Genomic DNA, 21426 nt, shown 5'->3' with positions numbered 1-21426 from the left:
TTGCAGGGCAAGTGACATCATTTGATAAAATTATACTTTAGGAATTATTCTAAGCGTTTTGAACAACCTTTAACTGCATAAAGCACTCAGAAAAGTGACTGCAAAAGGACAAACGAAACAAATATTTGTAAAATGCGAAAAAGCCCTGTGTTCTGTTTGCAAACAGACATACAGCTCTAGTTTTTTTTCTTTTTCTTTTTTTTTTTTTTCTCCTTTTTCAGACTTTTTCTCCATAGGTTTAACACACGTTTCTTCTACCAGTCCACTTTGCCACTTTTTAAAATCCGATTGATTTCAGACTTGGTGCATACTTAGACCACCACCCACAGATGGTCCTGGAAGAAAATTGAGATCATGACGTCATCAGGTGTCAGGTTACATCACATTAAAGATGCATTTTTCCCCATATGTTTTGTACACGTTTTAAAACACTCCACTTTGGCCTCTTCGTAAATCCGATCGATCTCAGACTTGATACATACTTAGACCACCACCCACAGATGGTTCTAGACGAAATTCGTGATCGTGACGTCATCTGGTGTTGGGTTACGTCACATTAAAGATGCACTTTGCCCATAGGGTTTGTACACGTTATAAAACACTCCACTTTGGCACTTTTGTAAATCCGATCGACGTCAGACTTGGTACACACTTAGACTATCACCCACAGATGGTCCTAGAAGAAATTTGTGATCGTGACGTCATCAGGTGTTGGGTTATGTTACATTAAAGATGAATTTGTCCCCATAAGGTTTGTACATGTTTTAAAACATTCTACTTTGGCACTTTCGTAAATCCGATCGACGTTAGACTTGGTACACACTTATACCACCACCCACAGATGGTCCTAGAAGAAATTCGTGATCGTGACATCATCAGGTGTAAGGTTACTTCACATTAAAGATGCATTTTTCCCCTATTGGTTTTGTACACTTTTTTTTTTCAATTCATACTTTGGCACTATATGTCTGATTGACTTTTTTTGTCTTGGCAGATGACATTCAAAGTGACTTCATCAAGTGTTCATCACGTGCACAGAGTATTTCAAATATCCGAAACAGCTTGTGTTTGTCCACAAACACATTTCTAGTTCTTTTTTTTTTTCTCCTTTTTCAGACTTTTTCTCCATAGGTTTAACACACGTTTCTTCTGGCAGTCCACTTTGCCACTTTTATAAATCCGATTGATTTCAGACTTGGTACATACTTAGACCACCACCCACAGATGGTCCTAGAAGAAATTTGTGATCGTGACGTCATCAGGTGTAAGGTTACTTCACATTAAAGATGCATTTTTCCCCTATTGGTTTTGTACACTTTTTTTTTTCAATTCATACTTTGGCACTATATGTCTGATTGACTTTTTTTGTCTTGGCAGATGACATTCAAAGTGACTTCATCAAGTGTTCATCACGTGCACAGAGTATTTCAAATATCCGAAACAGCTTGTGTTTGTCCACAAACACATTTCTAGTTCTTTTTTTTTTTCTCCTTTTTCAGACTTTTTCTCCATAGGTTTAACACACGTTTCTTCTGGCAGTCCACTTTGCCACTTTTATAAATCCGATTGATTTCAGACTTGGTACATACTTAGACCACCACCCACAGATGGTCCTAGAAGAAATTTGTGATCGTGACGTCATCAGGTGTAAGGTTACTTCACATTAAAGATGCATTTTTCCCCTATTGGTTTTGTACACTTTTTTTTTTCAATTCATACTTTGGCACTATATGTCTGATTGACTTTTTTTGTCTTGGCAGATGACATTCAAAGTGACTTCATCAAGTGTTCATCACGTGCACAGAGTATTTCAAATATCCGAAACAGCTTGTGTTTGTCCACAAACACATTTCTAGTTCTTTTTTTTTTTCTCCTTTTTCAGACTTTTTCTCCATAGGTTTAACACACGTTTCTTCTGGCAGTCCACTTTGCCACTTTTATAAATCCGATTGATTTCAGACTTGGTACATACTTAGACCACCACCCACAGATGGTCCTAGAAGAAATTTGTGATCGTGACGTCATCAGGTGTCAGGTTACGTCACATTAAAGATGTATTTTTCCCCATATGTTTTGTACACGTTTTAAAACACTCCAGTTTGGCATCTTCGTAAATCCGATCAACTTTAAACTTAATTCATACTTAGACCACCACCCACAGATGGTGCTAGAAGAAAAATGTGATCGTGACGTCATCAGATGTCAAGTTACGTCACATTAAAGATGCATTTTTCCCCATATGTTTTGTACACGTTTTAAAACACTCCACACAGGGCACTTTCGAAAATCCGATCGACCTCAGACTTGATACATACTTAGACCACTACCAACAGATGGTCCGAGAAGCAAAATGTGATCTTGACGTCATCAGATGTCAAGTTACGTCACATTAAAGATGCATTTTTCCCCTTATGTTTTGTACACGTTTTAAAACACTCCACTTAGGGCACTTTCGAAAATCTGATCAAGTTCTGACTTGGTACATACTTAGATCACCATCCACAGATATTCCTGGAAGAAATTTGTGATCGTGACGTCTCCAGGTGTCACGTTACGTTACATGAAAGATGCATTTTCCCCCATAGGTTTTGTACTGACGTTTTTCTTCAAACCATGTACTTTGGCACTGTATGTCTGATTGACTTTTCACTTGGCAGATGACATTCGAAGTGACTTCATCAAGTGTTCATCACGTGCACAGAGTATTTTAAATATCCGAAACAGCTTGTGTTTGTCCACAAACACATTTCTAGTTTTAGCTGTTTCGGTGACCCACCGAAACAGCTCTTGTTTTCGTTAAGATTTTTTTTTTCTTTTTAGCTGTTTCGGTGTACACACCGAAACAGCTCTTGTTTTCGTTAAGATTTTTTTTAGCTGTTTCGGTGTACACACCGAAACAGCTCTTGTTTTCGTTACGATTTTTTTTTTCTTTTTCTTTTTTTAGCTGTTTCGGTGACACACCGAAACAGCTCTTGTTTTCGTTAAGATTTTTTTTTAGCTGTTTCGGTAACACACCGAAACAGCTCTTGTTTTCGTTAAGATTTTTTTTTTCTTTTTCTTTTTTTTTTTTTTTTTCCTTTTTCAGACTTTTTCTCCATAGGTTTAACACACGTTTCTTCTACCAGTCCACTTTGCCACTTTTTTAAATCCGATTGATTTCAGACTTGGTACCTACTTAGACCACCACCCACAGATGGTCCTAGAAGAAATTTGTGATCATAACGTCATCAGGTGTCAGGTTACATCAAATTAAAGATTCATTTTTCCCCTTATGTTTTGTACACGTTTTAAAACACTCCAGTTTGGCATCTTCGTAAATCCAATCGACTTTAAACTTAATTCATACTTAGAACTCCACCCACAGATGGTTCTAGACGAAATTCGTGATCATGACGTCATCAAGTGTCTGGTTACGTCACATTAAAGATGCATTTTCCCCTATATGTTTTGTACACGTTTTAAAACACTCCAGTTTGGCATCTTCGTAAATCCGATCGACTTTAAACTTAATTCATACTTAGACCACCATCCACAGATGGTTCTAGACGAAATTCGTGATCATGACGTCATCAAGTGTCTGGTTACGTCACATTAAAGATGCATTTTCCCCCATATGTTTTGTACACGTTTTAAAACACTCCAGTTTGGCATCTTCGTAAATCCGATCGACGTTACACTTGGTACACACTGAGACCATCACCCACAGATGGTCCTTGAAGAAATTCGTGATCGTGACGTCATCAGTTGTCACGCTACTTCACATTAAAGATGCACATTTTCCCTATATGCTTTGTACACGTTTTAAAACACTCCACCTTGGCACCTTCATAAATGCGATCGACCTCAGACTTAATACATACTTAGACCACAATCCACAGATGGTCCAAGAAGAAATTCGTGATCGTGACGTCATCAGTTGTCACGCTATCTCACATTAAAGATGCACATTTTCCGTATATGCTTTGTACACGTTTTAAAACACTCCACCTTGGCACCTTCATAAATGCGATCGACCTCAGACTTAATACATACTTAGACCACCACCCACAGATGGTCCTAGAAGAAATTCGTGATCGTGACGTCATCATGTGTTGGGTTACATCACATTAAAGATGCATTTTTCCCCATAGGGTTTGTACACGTTTTAAAACACTCTACTTTGGCACTTTTGTAAATTATGCGATCGACGTTAGACCTGGTACACACTTAGACTACCACCCACAGATGTTCCTAGAAGAAATTCGTGATCGTACCAATGCCAAGATGGGTTATAGATGAACAATAATGTGATGTCATCATCAAATGTCATGTGACGTCCCTTAAAGGGGCATTTTGTTCTTCATTGGCCTATATTTACAGACCTTTATGTTCGATTTGGTTATAACTTGACATGTACGTATAATGTGCTGTTATAGATGACATTTTTAGTGACGTCACTGATTGTTCATCACATGCACAGAGTATTTCGAATATCCGAAACAGCTTGTGTTTGTCCACAAACACATCTCTAGTTTCTTTTTCTTTTCTTTTTTCTCCTTTTTCAGACTTTTTCTTCATAGGTTTAACACACGTTTCTTCTGGCAGTCCACTCTGCCACTTTTAAAAATCCGATTGATTTCAGACTTGGCACATACTGAGACCACCACCCACAGATGGTCCTAGAAGAAATTTGTGATCGTGACGTCATCAGGTGTCAGGTTACGTCACATTAAAGATGCATTTTTCCCCATATGTTTTGTACACGTTTTAAAACACTCCAGTTCGGCATCTTCGTAAATCCGATCAACTATAAACTTAATTCATACTTAGACCGCCACCCACGGATGGTTCTTGAAGAAATTCGTGATCGTGACGTCATCAAGTGTCAGGTTACGTCACATTAAAGATGCATTTTTCCCCATAGGGTTTGTACATGTTTTAAAACGCTCCATTTTCGGCACTTTCGTAAATCCGATCGATGTTACACTTGGTTCACACTTAAACCATCAGCCACAGATGGTCCTTGAAGAAAGTCGTCATCGTCACGTCATTAGGTGTCAGATTACGTCACATTAAAGATGCATTTTCCCCAAAGGGTTTGTACACGTTTTATTAATACACTCTACTTTGGCACGTTTGTAAATCAGATCGATATTACACTTGAAACATAATTAGACTACCACCCACAGATTGTCCTAAAAGAAAGTCGTCATCATGGCGTCATGATGTGTCAGGTTACGTCACATTAAAGATGCATTGTTTCCCTATTGGTTTTGTACACGTTTTTCTTCAAACCAAACACTTTTCCACTTCTATATGTCTGATTGACTTTACACTTGTCAGACACTAGTAAGACCAGCAGCCGAAGATGGTCCCCAGTGAGTTCATAACGATGACGTCATCATGTGTCACGTGACATGACAATTCAATGAGCATTTCTTTGAATCGCTATTCTTTTATAGGCCTATATCTAAAGAACTATAATGTTCGATTTGGTTGTAACTTGACATGTACGTATAATTATAATATGCTGTTATAGATGACATTTACAGTGACGTTACTGATTGTTCGTCACGTGCACAGAGTATTTCAAATATCCGAAACAGCTTGTGTTTGTCCACAAACACATTTCTAGTTTTTTTTTTCCTCCTTTTTCAGACTTTTTCCCATAGGTTTAACACACGTTTCTTCTGGCAGTCAACTTTGCCACTTTTATAAATCCGATTGATTTCAGACTTGGTACATACTGAGACCACCACCCACAGATGGTCCTAGAAGAAATTTGTGATTGTGACGTTATCAGGTGTCAGGTTACGTCACATTAAAGATGTATTTTTCCCCATATGTTTTGTACACGTTTTAAAACACTCCAGTTTGGGTATCTTCGTAAATCCGATCGACTTTAAACTTAATTTATAATTAGACTACCACCCACAAATGGTCCTAGAAGAAATTCGTGATCGTGACGTCATCAAGAGTCAGGTTACGTCACATTAAAAATGCTTATTTCCCCATAGGGTTTGTACATGTTTTAAAACGCTCCATTTCGGCACTTTCGTAAATCTGATCGACGTCACACTTGGTACACACTTAGACCATCACCCACAAATGGTCCTTGAAGAAATTCGTGATCATGACGTCATCAGGTGTCACGTTACTTCACATTAAAGATGCACATTTTCCCCATAGGTTTTGTACACGTTTTAAAACGCTTCACTTTTTGGCACTTTCGTAAATTTGATCGACTTTATACTTGGTACACACTTAGACAACCACCCACAGATGGTCCTAGAAGAAATTTCGTGATCGTGACGTCATCAAGAGTCAGGTTACGTCACATAAAAAATGCTTATTTCCCCATAGGGTTTGTACATGTTTTAAAACGCTCCATTTCGGCACTTTCGTAAATCTGATCGACGTCACACTTGGTACACACTTAGACCATCACCCACAAATGGTCCTTGAAGAAATTCGTGATCATGACGTCATCAGGTGTCACGTTACTTCACATTAAAGATGCACATTTTCCCCATAGGTTTTGTACACGTTTTAAAACGCTTCACTTTTTGGCACTTTCGTAAATTTGATCGACTTTATACTTGGTACACACTTAGACCACCACCCACAGATGGTCCTAGAAGAAATTCGTGATCGTGACGTCATCAGGTGTTGGGTTACATCACATTAAAGATGCATTTTTCCCCATAGGGTTTGTACACGTTTTAAAACACTCTACTTTGGCACTTTTGTAAATTATGCGATCGACGTTAGACCTGGTACACACTTAGACTATCACCCACAGATGGTCCTAGAAGAAATTCGTGATCGTACCAATGCCGAGATGGGTTATAGACAAATTCATGTGATGTCATCATCAAATGTCATGTGACGCCCCTTAAAGGGACATTTTGTTCTTTATAGGCCTATATTTACAGACTTACATTTTCGATTTGGTTATAACTTGACATGTACGTATAATGTGCTGTTATAGATGACATTTTTAGTGACGTCACTGATTGTTCATGACGTGCACATAGTGTTTCGAATATCCGAAACAGCTTGTGTTTGTCCACAAACTCATCTCTAGTTTTTCTTTTTTTTTCTTTTTTTTTCTCCTTTTTCAGCCTTTTTTACCATAGGTTTAACACACGTTTATTCTACCAGTCCACTTTGGCACTTTTTAAAATCCGATTGATTTCAGACTTGGTACATACTTAGACCACCACCCACAGATGGTCCTAGAAGAAATTTGTGATCGTGACGTCTTCAGGTGTCAGGTTACGTGACATTAAAGATGCATTTTTCCCCATATGTTTTGTAAAGGTTTTAAAACACTTCACTTTGGCCTCCTCGTAAATCCGATCGACCTCAGACTTGATTCATACTTAGACCACCACCCACAGATGGTCCTAGAAGAAATTCGTGACCTTGACGTCATCAGGTGTCGGGTTACGTTACATTAAAGATGCATTTTCCCCATATGTTTTGTACACGTTTTAAAACACTCCACTTTGGCATCTTCGTAAATCCCATCGACTTTAGACTTAATTCATATTTAGACCACTACCCACCGATAGTACTAGACGAAATTCGTGATCGTGACATCATCAGGTGTCAGGTTACGTCACATTAAAGATGCATTTTTCCCCATAGGGTTTGTACACGTTTTAAAACGCTCCATTTCTGCACTTTCGTAAATCCGATCGACGTTACACTTGGTACGCACTTAGATCACCAATCACAGATGATCCATGAAGAAATTCGTGATTGTGACGTCATCAGGTGTCATATTACTTCACATTAAGGTTGCACATTTTCCCTATTGGTTTTGTACACGTTTTTCTTCAAACCATACACTTTTCCACTTCCATATGCCTGATTGACTTTACACTTCAGACACTAGTAAAAGCAGCTGCCTAAGATGGTCCTCAGTGAGTTCGTAATGATGACGTCATCACGTGTCACGTGACGTGACATTAAATGAGCACTTCTTCGAATCGCTATAACTTCGGAAGTACAGGTACAAGTCTGATTGGATTAAAACTTGGTATGCACATTCACAGGGACGTGTTATAGATGAAAACTGAAGTGACGTCATCATCAAATGTCATGTGACGTCCCTTAAAGGGGCATTTTATTCTTTTGTAGGCCTATATCTACAGAACTATAATGTTTTCGATTTGGTTGTAACTTGACATGTACGTATTATAATGTGCTGTTATAGATGACATTTACAGTGACGTAACTGATTGCTCGTCATGTGCACAGAGTATTTCAAATATATCCGAAACAGCTTGTGTTTGTCCACAAACACATTTCTAGTTTTTTTTTTTCTTTTTCAGTCAATTCGCCCATAGGGTATGTACACATTTTCCTTCTACCATGCCACTTTGGCACTTTTGTAAATCTGATCGACTTCAGACTTGGTACATTCTTAGACAATCATCCAGAGAGGGTCCTAGAAGAAAATTGTCATCATGACGTCATCAGGTGTCAAGTTACGTAACATTAAAGGGGATTTTTTTTGTCCATAGGGTTTGTACACGTTCTTTTCTCCATAGGGTTTGTACACGTTCTTTTCTCCATAGGGTTTGTACACGTTCTTTTCTCCATAGGGTTTGTACACGTTCTTTTCTCCATAGGGTTTGTACACGTTCTTTTCTCCATAGGGTTTGTACACGTTCTTTTCTCTATAGGGTTTGTACACGTTCTTTTTTCCATAGGGTTTGTACACGTTTGTGACTTTATTTGCTGTCATGTGAGGGCACCCTGACTTTGCATCATTTCCATCCCCATGGCTCCAGATGTATATGCTTACGATTTGGCTGAAACTTTGTATTCACACAAACTTGGATTAGTTATACTGTACACTGTATACCAGAAAATAGGTCAAGATGACGTCATGACATCGTTACATATCATCTGAGATCACATTAAAGGGCGTATGTCTGAGACGTATAGCTATAGAACAATAGGTCCAATTTTGGTGGTGCCTTTTTTTCTGCGATATCTCCATGATTTGATTACATGTCGCGTGATGTGTCGTTAAAATGGTGGATTTCCATCTGATTTGGTTGTTACTTGATATGTTCCGAAATCGGGGTGTGGTAAAGATTAAAATTCAACTGACATCATAATGTCAACTCGTTGGAAGTGATGTCACATTAAAGGGACATTTTTTTCTGAGGCCAATAATGTCTGAACAATACGTCGGATTGGGATTTGACCTGCGATAAACATGTAAGTAGGTCTACATTGTATACCAGGATGTAAGATGTACAAACATTAAGAAATTTGATAATGATGTCGTGAAATGCTCAGCTTTTTTCGCCTTGATTTTGGATGTATTCTTGTCAGACCTCGCACACAACTGTGTCACAGTTAAAGTTGTTTGCTGTCCTCTAGTGTTTTAAATGATCTACCTATAATGAAACGTTCGAGATTGTCAGAATTATATTTCGAGGGGCAAAATTACATACAATCTGAGGAATCAATGTGTGCAGGTAAAAGGAGACAGTCATGTGACGAATGCAGGGGGCGGGGATGAACGGATATCATCAGAGAAGGGCAAAACTGGATACCAAGTGATGATTTGGGCAGTCAGGCTGATAACATTTTAAAAAAAATCAGAGGTACTTAGTAAACTACATGTAAAGAATACAATATTCACATAGAAGCACCCCCACCCATTGCACAACCATGCCCATTGCCTACCATGTGGGAAAAAATCATCCTTGTTTGCCATTCAAGTGTCAATAAAAATGACTTCACACTATTTTTCATTTGTTTACCAGGTAGTTTGCTTTACATAATCACTCTTAGAATCAGAGACATGTGTCCTGAATTACAAAATCTTACACAAGTCAGATGTAACTCGGACACCAAAATTGGACCCTAAATTTATGGAATCACCCACCTACGCTTTGCACGCGCACCCGTTCCCAAACGCAAAGAAAAGAGGACTGCGCACACATTGAACCACGTGGATTTAGGACGTCTGACACAAATCGACTTCACACACTTGGCACACACGGCAAAAACTTGGAATCCCCACACAAAGGTTCTGGGTTCGTCATTCAAAGACAGAAAAAACACCGAAACAGCTCGGTGTTTGTTTACCTACAAACACAACGTCCGTCTAGTTTCTTTTTCTTCTCCTTTTTCCATCTTTTTCTCTATAGGTTTTACACACGTTTCTTCTACCAGTCCACTTTGGCACTTTTTTAAATCCGATTGATTTCAGACTTGGTACATACTTAGAACACCACCCACAGATGGTCCTAGAAGAAATTCGTGATTGTGACGTCATCAGGTGTCGGGTACGTCACATTAAAGATGCATTTTTCCCCATATGTTTTGTACACGTTTTAAAACACTCCAGTTTGGCATCTTCGTAAATCCGATCGACTTTAGACTTAATTCATAATAAGACTACCACCCACAGATGGTCCTAGACAAAATTCGTGATCGTGACACTATCAGGTGTCAGGTTACGTCACATTAAAGATACACTTTCCCCCATAGGGTTTGTACACGTTTTAAAACGCTCCATTTCGGCACTTTCGTACATCCGATCGACGCTACACTTGGTACACACTTAGACCACCACCCACAGATGGTCCTAGAAGAAGTTCATGATCGTGACGTCATCAGGTGTCACGTTACTTCACATTAAATATGCACAATTTCCCCATAGGTTTTGTACACGTGTTAAAACACTCCACTTTGGCACTTTCTTAAATTCGATCGCCTTTATACTTGGTACAATACACACTTAGACTACTACCCATAGATGGTCACGTCATCATCAAATGTCATGTGACGTCCCTTAAAGGGACATTTTATTCTTTTATAGGTCATCTACAGAACTATAATGTTCGATTGGTTGTATATGTAACTTGATGTACGTATTATGATGTGCTGGTATAGATGACATTTATAGTGACGTCACTGATTGTTCATCACGTGCAGAGAGTATTTCAAATATCCGAAACAGCTTGTGTTTGTCCACAAACACATTTCTAGTTAGCTGTTTCGGTTACACACCGAAACAGCTCTTGTTTTCGTTAAGATTTTTTTTTTTTTTTTTTTTTTGGCTTTTCCGCAAAAAAGCGGAAAAGCCTTTCTTTTTGTTCTCATTTTTTTTCTTTCTTCTTCTTCTTCTTCTTCTTCTTTTTGTCGCCTAAATCCCATAGACTTTGTACACGTTTTTTCTCAGTGCCACTTTTGACATTTATCTTTGTCATACGTCATTCAAAGTTAGCATAATCATAGTCCTTATAGCAGAGATGTGCCCCGAAGAGTGACGTCATGGTGACGTCATCGACTAATTTATTACGGATTTTTGAATATTTAATTTTTCCCATGGACTTTGTACACAGAAATTTTAAAAAAATTGTCGCTTTTCAAAGGGCATTTTTGACTGTTTGCCAGTTATTCATTTACACCACTCTTTGTCCAAGCAAAGACCCTAATTCAAACACCATTGTGGAATGATGACGTCATGATGACGTCATCCTGTGTTTATTTATAGGCAATTAAATTGTGACACTTTTAATATTTAAAAATGCATAAGAAATCAACCGTACGCGTCCGCAGCATTCTGTTGCCGGCGGGTGGTAGAGTAGGTTGAGGTCTTCATTTCATTCAGTGTGCGTACAATCACGTGACCCTTGCTTCCGGTCGAAAAAGGCCCAAACCGGAAGTGGCTTATTATTTGAAAGTGGTAATAGAAATGAACTTGCTTTCAACGGTGTTAGTCTCTTGGCCGATAGTATTCTTCAAATCATCTACCGATGACGTCATGCAATCTTCGAGCGCCCTCTAGCGACAGGTTGAAAATTAGCAAAAATGTATTTTGAATAGATGTCTGTGGCGAAGTTTGTCGGAATCGCCTAAATATTGGTGTATATGATGACCTTGGCCCACTTAAGACGTGTGTGAAGTTTTAGGCGAATGACGTCATCAGACCGGAAGTCATAATAAAAAGACCCTTTTTCATTTGAAAATTCCTGAAAAATCAACCATGGCAGTTTTTATATTTGTTTTTACTTTAATTGTCGATTGAAGAATAGGTCTAAAACATTTAAAAGTTTCGAGGCGATAAGCGAACTCGAACTCACCCTGCGCACGCTTAAAACTTCACGTTGACAATACCTCTGCTTCAAAACATGCACAGGACAGGACGTCCACAATGTATATGTACATGCACGTACGTTGTACATAGGCACATACATCGTATGTCAGTCAGCCTGCAGCGCACGTGTTGCTGGGGTCAAATCCTGTCCACAGTGACCGTTTTAGCCGATTTTCGGCTAACTTTGACAGATTTTATGTTCATGCATGCGCATAGACAGGGACGTATTATAGCACTTTTGGCATTTATCTTTGTAAGATATCATTGAAAGTTGGCATAAGCATAGTCCCTATAGCCAAGATGTGTCCCGAAGAGTGACGTCATGGTGACGTCATCAAGTGATTTATTATGGATTTATGAACAATTAATTTTTCTCATAGACTTTGTACACAGCTTTCTCCACAAGTCTTTCCCTATACAACACTGATATATCTTACTGAGTAGTTCTGAACTTCGGCTGAGAATTACTATGAGAAGGAAAAAGAAATCGTATTTTTTTTACGCCTGTCATTGGATTGAAAATATTCCCAAGAGTTAGAATAGCAAGGAATATTTTATCAAATTGTTTCAGTTTAAAGGAAAATCACGCATTTGAAGGTGCAGTTTTTCTGCTGTGGGATTTTTAACCTATTGACATTGTACACGTTTTCAAGCCACCATTTTCATAACTTGGCGATCTGGAATCGTCATCAAAGTTACAGCCAAGGAAGACCCTCATACAAAAATTATGCCAAGACTATGACATCATGGTGACGTCATCATCAAGTGATTTATTATGGATTCATGAATAATTAATTTTTCTCATAGACTTTGTACACAGCTTTCTCTACAAGTCTTTTCCTATACAACACTGATATATCTTACTGAGTAGTTCTGAACTTCGGCCGAGAATTACAATGAGAATGAAAAAGAAATCGTATTTTTTTACGTTTGCCATTTGATTGAAAATATTCCCAATAGTCAGAATATCAAGTAATATTTTATAAAAATGTTTCAGTTTGAAGGCAAATCACGTATTTAAAGGTGCAGTTTTTCTGCTGTGGGATTTTTAACCCATTGACTTTGTACACGTTTTCAAGCCAACATTTTTATAACTTGGCGATCTGAAATCGTCATCAAAGTTACAGCCAAGGTAGACCCTCATGCAAAAATTATGCCAAGACTATTACGTCACGATGACGTCATCACCTAATTTTTTTTATTGATTTTTGAAAATTTACGTACATATTGTGAAGTCTTATATCTACAGAAATGTAAGTCTGATTGGGTTGAAACTTGGTATGTGGCTATACCAGGATGTGTTATAGATTAAAAATGAGGTGACGTCATGATGACGTCATCCTGAGATTTTATATGAATATTTATTTTTTTGGACCTTTTAGCCATATCTCCCGAACGCAACATGCAAAATGCAAAATTCTTTTTTGCATTTGGTCTGTTATGTAATAGCTATTCGCACAAAACTTGAAAAATGTGTGACGTCATCATGACGTCATCAAAATGCGATTTTTCTAATTTCATATAAGGAAAGGTCCAACTGTCATGAAACTTGGTGGGTAGGTAGTTAATCATAGAAGTATGCAAAGTTCGCAGTGACGTCAGGATGACATCATCAAAAAATTTAAAAATATTTGTCAGTAATTTATTTAGATCACTCTTTGTCCAAGCAAAGACCTTGTACACACGCACATACATCGTATTGCCGAGGTCAAATCCTGTCCACAGTGACCGTTTTAGCCGATTTTCGGCTAACTTTGACAGATTTTATGTTCATGCATATTCAGGGCATATTATTGATTAAAAAAAATCATAATGCGGAAAAGCCCTATGTTCTGTTGCAATCAGACATAGACCTCTAGTTTTTCCTTCTCCTTTTTCAGACTTTTTCTCCATAGGTTTAACACACGTTTCTTCTACCACTCCAGTTTGCCACTTTTTGAAATCCGATTGATTTCAAACTTGGTACATACTTAGACCACCACCCACAGATTGTCCTAGAAGAAATTTGTGATCGTGACGTCATCAGGTGTCAGGTTACATCACATTAAAGATGCATTTTTCACCATATGTTTTGTACACGTTTTAAAACACTCCAGTTTGGCATCTTCGTAAATCCGATCGACTTTAAACTTAATTCATACTTAGACCACCACCCACAGATAGTTCTAGACGAAATTCGTGATCGTGACGTCATCAAGTGTCAGGTTTCGTCACATTAAAGATGCATTTTTCCCCATAGGGTTTGTACATGTATTAAAACGCTCCATTTCGGCACTTTCGTAAATCCGATCGACGTTACACATGATACACACTTAGACCATCACCCACAGATGGTTCTTGAAGAAATTCGTGATCATGGCGTCATCAGGTGTCACGTTACTTCACATTAAAGATGCACATTTTCCCTATATGTTTTGTACACGTTTTAAAACACTCCACCTTGGCATCTTCGTAAATCCGATCGACTTTAAACTTAATTCATACTTAGACCACCACCCACAGATAGTTCTAGACGAAATTCGTGATCGTGACGTCATCAAGTGTCAGGTTAGGTCACATTACAGATGCATTTTTCCCCATAGGGTTTGTACATGTATTAAAACGCTCCATTTCGGCACTTTCGTAAATCCGATCGACGTTACACTTGGTACACACTTAGACCATCACCCACAGATGGTTCTTGAAGAAATTCGTGATCGTGACGTTATCAGGTGTCACGTTACTTCACATTAAAGATGCACATTTTCCCTATATGTTTTGTACACATTTGAAAACACTCCACTTTGGCACCTTCGTAAATCCGATCGACCTCAGTCTTGATACATACTTAGACTACCACCCACAGATGGTCCTAGAAGAAATTCGTGATTGTGACGTCATCAGGTGTTTGGTTACATCACATTAAAGATGCATTTTTCCCCATAGGGTTTGTACACGTTTTAAAACACTCTACTTTTAATTGGCACTTTTGTAAATTATGCGATCGACGTTAGACCTGGTACACACTTAGACTACCACCCACAGATGGTCCTAGAAGAAATTCGTGATCGTACCAATGCCAAGATGGGTTATAGACAAATTAATGTGATGTCATCATCAAATGTCATGTGACGTCCCTTAAAGGGGCATTTTGTTCTTTATAGGCCTATATTTACAGACCTACATGTTCGATTTGGTTATAACTTGACATGTACATATAATGTGCTGTTATAGATGACATTTTTAGTGACGTCACTGATTGTTCATGACGTGCACAGAGTATTTCGAATATCCGAAACAGCTTGTGTTTGTCCACAAACTCATCTCTAGTTTAATTTGAAAACGATCGGTTCAAATTTTACCAAATCGCCCCTGGATATTCTTTGATTAGCCACAGATAATTTGGCAAGGTTCCAAATTCATGACGTCATCGGACGGACAGTTACTTCTATGAGAATTTGAAAACGAATTTGAATACATACAGTTATATTTTCCATATTTTTATACGATATTTAGCTTCACAACGAACATTTATCCACTCCGTACTAAATCGGTATCCACTTCCCCGCGTTTTTGAATAATGACATCATCAAGCCAGAAATAACTTGTATGAGTACACAGAATGTTTACTAAACTTTATCACACCGTTAAAGATGCATTTTGAAACCAAATAATTGATTGTACTGGAAAGGATTTACTTCGTGATCCTTTGTTCTTACATGAACATATTCATAACTCAACTCGGCAGTGTTAAATGAACAGATTGCCTGCCCGACCACTCTGCGTTTGTTGCCCGACCACTCTGCGTTTGTAACAACAAACGCGAAGCTCTAGTTGTTATTGTGTTTCTTGCGAGCTATGTAATATTTTGTCACCTCAAACGTTTTACTCCCTTTTCTCCAGCTATTTGTTTGGAAATGTAGACTAAGGTCAATCATATAAATCAAAAAAAAGGTCAGGTTCCGAAATTTCATTCAGATAATTTGAAGTAGCGAACACATTTTTTCATAAAACTGCATGATTTTGGCCTTGTTTAAATTTCAATTGATAACAATGAATGCATGAATGGTTAATAAGCGGGAAAAGCACTTAATTCCAAGATTGCTGCCATTCGATGGGTCAATTACTGTACGGAAAGGATTGTTTTTCCTAAACATTATGAAACAAAAGGTCGTCATGTGGTATGTTGACTGAGCTTTATTCATTCCCTTAATCGTACTTGAAACAGACACTGTTCGGTTGGAGGGAGGACCCAATAACTTCAGTGGCCGGGTGGAGAACTTCCGAGACTTCACGTGGGGAACGATCTGCGACCGTGACTGGGACATCACGGATGCCGGGGTGGTCTGCCGACAACTCGGGTTCCCCAGCGCCTTGGAGGCCAAGCCCGGAGCGCACTTCGGGGAAGGAAGTGGCCCGGTGCACATGGAGGGCGTGGCCTGTACCGGCTCGGAGGGGGGACTCGGTGACTGCCCATCTCACTGCTGGACAGCAACCACCTGCAGCCACAGCCAAGATGCCGGGGTCATCTGCAGTGGCGGTAGGAACACAGACAGCTTTTGATTCATCTCAAGAAACAACATTAAAAATAGCACAAACAACGAAACAAACTATAAGCAGCAAAGGGTATATAATTCACAAATATCATTGGGTCTCAATGAATTCAAAATACTGGGATGATCATTTCCGACATCTGCGTTTTAAAATCCTAATCAAACACTTTTGATAATAAATCAAGTGTCACACAATGAGTCCATACAAACTAATCGAAGTGATTATCAGGTGATGCGCGCGCATGTTGGGAACCCTATTGGTCAAAGGAGCATTACAATATCACGTGCTAATCCTGCGCGTGAGATCGTCATATAACCACTTTAATGGTTTCTAATTATTGAGGTCGGCGGATTTTTTTCTGTTGTAAATATGATATTTAGGACTGTATTTGAATGGGATTTTCTCTTCTTTCATTGTTTCAGAATCTAGTGGTTTTGAAGAAACCAACAGTGAGTGACGAGACTATTGACAACCAGCTTCATGCAGTTCCTGTGATAGCCCTGCTTAAAGGCTACATTTACCTGTATTGTGGCATACGCTTGGTATAAATGTTACTCCGTTGTGTATTAAAATGTATCAATTAATTCGTGGTGTAATCAATTTCATTTTGTGCCATTTAAATTAATGTTGATGTCTAGTAACTTTAAATGAGCTACTCAAACGACTCCCATAATTAAGAAAAATTCACCAAATTTCAGGCTGACCTAATATGGTTTAAAGAAGGGAAAACAGAGAAAAACGAAATTCACTCAATACAATGACATTTACCTTTTATTTCCTTTATCGAGGACGGATTTGGGTTCTTTTTGTTACATAAGAACACAAGTGCATTTACAATCAATAGTGCTAATGGCCGAAGCACATGTACTTTTCACTTAGTAGGTCACACCTTTGGATAGAAAGAGACACAGTATGCTTTTATGTTTAATTTACATCATAATTTGCTCTTGCTCAATTTTGTTTTTCGATTTGAACAAAACGCATGATAAAAACATTCACATTCAGTTTAGTAAAATATAAGGCATGTTTCAATACAACGTGTAGCAGAAACTGCTTTGCAGTAATTGTTTGTGAATGTAATTATAAAAATATCTTGCTTTCTCTTTAGCTTCTCGTGGATACTTTGTTCTTGGAATCTACAGTCAAAATTGCATCTTATACCAACATATTAACACATTCCTCTCTGATCAAAACGTTGTCACAATTATTTTGAATACAACAAGAATCATGACCTCATGAATATTCAAAAAACTAATACTCATGTCGGACGGCTTATGTGTTATTCTAGAAACATCGAGTTATATTTCACAATCATTAATGTTATCAAACGTACACAGTGGCGTCGCCAAGGGGGGGCCAGGGGGGCACGTGCCTCATTACCTCAAAAATAGCAATTTCTTGAGATATCTTCAGATCGAATTTAGCATCAAATGTGGCACCATTTTGCATCTAGCCCATCCTCCGTATGCGAAAATTTTCCAAAGGGGAGGGGGGCACCCCCTCCCCTTAGACCCCTCCCCCAGGACGGCGATCCGTATCCACCTAAGTGCCCCCCCCCCCCATTAAATGCTGGTGCCCCCCCCCCGTGCCCCCCCCCCCCCCCCCCCCCCCCAGACTGAAAAGTCTGGTGACGCCACTGAACGTACACAATAGGTCCTTGTAGTTAATGTGCACTAATATTAAAGCTGTTGGTAATCTTCTAAAGATTCCACCGCTTGCCAATTCATTTTGAAAATATCATCATCAATCGATCCATAAGAGTCTTACTCGCTTATAAGAATCGTATACGATTCATATAAAATTTAAGATTCTTATAAGATCTTATTAGTTAAATTCGTAGGGGATGGTTTCAATATATACTCAATTCCTCGTTATTTTGATCAATAAATATGTCATGATAGTTAAAAACGTGTTCATCTGGCGAATTCAAATTTTTATCAATTTTTGCTTTTAAAGATACGGACCGGGTGGCATAAATAATGACAATTTTCAGGTCGATTAGGTAAGACAACAATAAATCAGCCATTTGATTTATTGCAATCATTACTCAAAGGGAATGATTAATCATTTTAAGAAATGATGGTATTCTTGTCATATTGATTGCAATGAGCATGTTAGGATGTGTCATCACAGCTTGTACTTCTGGTGTTGCTGCTCTTCAGTCTGCAGGTGCATGATGGTCTCATGGTGATTGGGTTCCAGATTAGTCAGTAGCTGGTCAGCGATGCGATTGTGCAGCCTTGTGCCGACATGCCAGAAAAAAAATAATTTAAAAAAAAAAAAAAATGTAGAAATAGAATTACAAACAATGGAAGAAGTTCAGTCTGAAACTATAATTAATTTGAAACTACAAGACAACAGACGACTTCTTAAAATTAATGTTGGCAGCATGTGCGCCTCTCCAGTGCTATACTGCATTATTCCAGCCGTGTCATTCACAATTTCATTAAGTGCACGCATGTCAAACTTCTGTTGCACTGCGATTGCCGAGCCTTGTGCCGACCTACCGGCAAGTCGATCATGAATTGTCCACCATCATGAGCAATGGCAAATGGAACCATTGAACATTATTTTCAATGTTCATTTTGCCATTTTAAGATTTTGTTTTGTTTTGTTGGTTTTTTTAGGCAGAAACCTCAATGTTACACAGGTATTTGAGTACCACAATGTGTCAGAATTTACATTTGTTTGCCGTCGTAAAATTTCCTTTCATTGGTGATTCGTTGTTGTTTCAGTACATTAAAGTAAGCTAATGACAGATGTTTTCTCACAATTGTTTTCAATGAACAGATATTTGGGTTCATAATTTGAATAGAAAACCCAGTAAGTGAAAAGTGTCTTCCTAAAATGGCATCACTGCAACAGCGCCCTCATTATTTTGTCAGAAAAAGCATGGGAAAATTAAAAGTTTAGAAAGGTTCACTTTTCAATAAAATTAACCAAAAAAGTGGAAAAGAGTTTTCACACACAAACAAATATGTTCCCAAGTAAGACTCGTGTCATGAGCTCTTTAGTGGAACTTTTAATGCCGCTCAAAATTGCACTACAGTGGAACTAGGCGTTTTAAAAATAAAAAAAATCTTCAGCCTGCTATTTGTTTTTACCATGATTATTTTTTCTAATTCTGGCGAGCTAGCAATTTTCTTTTAACAAATTAATTCCAAATCAAGATGTGTTATTTTCGCGGTAAACAACCTTAATCATTTGGTTGGGGTAAAATGTGTCGGAGGTGATTCACGTATTATGCACAACGCATTGAAGTCGCTAGATCTGCAGAGATCGAGTTGGCTAAAGGGCCTGTCACATTATATGCGATCTCATAGGAGACCTTACGGCGACAAAAAATAATTCATAAATTTAACCATCGAAGCGAGGACGCAAGAAAATGACAACTTTTTGTCTCAAAGAAGCTCAAGCTACGCTCATACTGTGCTCTTACTGCGCTTACGATGCGTTCAACTCGCTCTCTATGCGCCCCTGTCAAGCTCAATTACTCGATCTAGTCGCTGCCGCTGCGCTGTCACTACGCCCAAATTACGCTCTGCTCGCTGTTGATACATCCTCGTAGCATGCGTCGCGCTCTCTATTCGACCAAAATACGCTCATGTTACGTCACTTGCACTGTATAAATACCACGACAAAACGGTCAATACAAAGTCTAGTTTAAAAAAAATTATTCTACAAGTTCATCGCAGTCGAGTTACTTTCTTATGAAGACTACGTCGACTGCTTTGCGCCTAAGCTACTTCAATGCCATTTCAATGTCGCACGATTCACGCTTGCACAGCGCCCAAGTTGCGTCATTACGGCGCCCTGGCCAGAGCGCAGAGGTGTTGCGATTGTTTTGAGCATGTTCAAAGACCTTTGCGCTCATTGGAGACCATTAAGACCCTCTGGCGCCCATCTTGCGACCTAGTAGTTGTTGTTACGCCCCAGCTAATTTTCAAGGACGCAGTGAGAGTGCATATAAGATCGCAGACAGTGTGACAGGGCCTTTAACGATCAAAGCTGAAACAGCGCATGGCCGTTACATTCTTCACTGCTTAGTTCTCTCTTCTCGTGCATATTTATTTCGAGATAAGTCCCTATCTTCGCCCTCGATTCGCGGGCGCCGAGCATTTATAATATTAACTGTATTTGCTGGCACATGAGGGCGCTGTTGCTGGGACAACATTCTGGGGAAGTACAGGCACTTCATGTACATTTAAGTGATTTGCTGTAAAAGTGTAGCTCGTTGTAGCAGACACTGCATAGATGTATCGTGATATGGAGTGGCTACTATCTACAGAATCCTCAAAACAAAGCGGGGAAATTCATTTCAGCTTATGACAAAAAAAATCTAAAGAAAATGTCCACTTTAAGAAAGAGGTAATTTTCCTTCACACGGGGAATTTTTGATTAAACAGTATACAGATATAACATGGTTTGATGTTGGATAGTCGATATTAGCTCCCAGGGGTATATTGGAAGTTCGCTGAGGGAACTATAGTTTGTCAACTTTCAGCACCGAGGGAACTAATAATTATACAAATATAACATATGGTTCGACTGCGTATGTAAGACAAGCTCACACCATCACACACACCCACACACACTTTTTCAACAGAAGAAGGGCCATTGGAAACCACCCCCCCCCCCCATTTTTGTGGTAAGAAACAAAAAATGCCCATTTTAAGGCTAAGTTATATAACTACTAACAGGCAAAATGCATTAAATAGCACTGAAAACGGAGAGCAAACGGCTTAACAGATTTAAAGAATTGTCTTGATATGCGCGCC

At 38.7% G+C, this 21426-nt stretch overlaps 1 protein-coding gene across 1 annotated transcript in view; it reads left to right on the top strand.

The window, feature by feature from the left end:
- LOC119726362 (scavenger receptor cysteine-rich type 1 protein M130-like) overlaps positions 1–18030 on the top strand; it is a 47841-nt gene extending 29811 nt beyond the window's left edge. Inside the window, exons 8-9 of the mRNA XM_038198018.1 lie at positions 16323–16634; positions 17071–18030. Of these exons, the coding sequence (XP_038053946.1) occupies positions 16323–16634; positions 17071–17105 (347 nt within the window). The 3' untranslated portion in view covers positions 17106–18030. The remainder of the gene's footprint in view (positions 1–16322; positions 16635–17070) is intronic.
- The last annotated feature ends 3396 nt before the right edge of the window (positions 18031–21426 follow it).

This window comes from Patiria miniata, unplaced genomic scaffold (assembly GCF_015706575.1).
Source record: "Patiria miniata isolate m_02_andy unplaced genomic scaffold, ASM1570657v1 HiC_scaffold_2, whole genome shotgun sequence".
Taxonomy (NCBI): Eukaryota; Metazoa; Echinodermata; class Asteroidea; order Valvatida; family Asterinidae; genus Patiria; species Patiria miniata.
The sequence above is the reverse complement of the archived record's forward strand: the minus strand, read 5'-3'. Positions and strand labels throughout refer to the sequence as shown.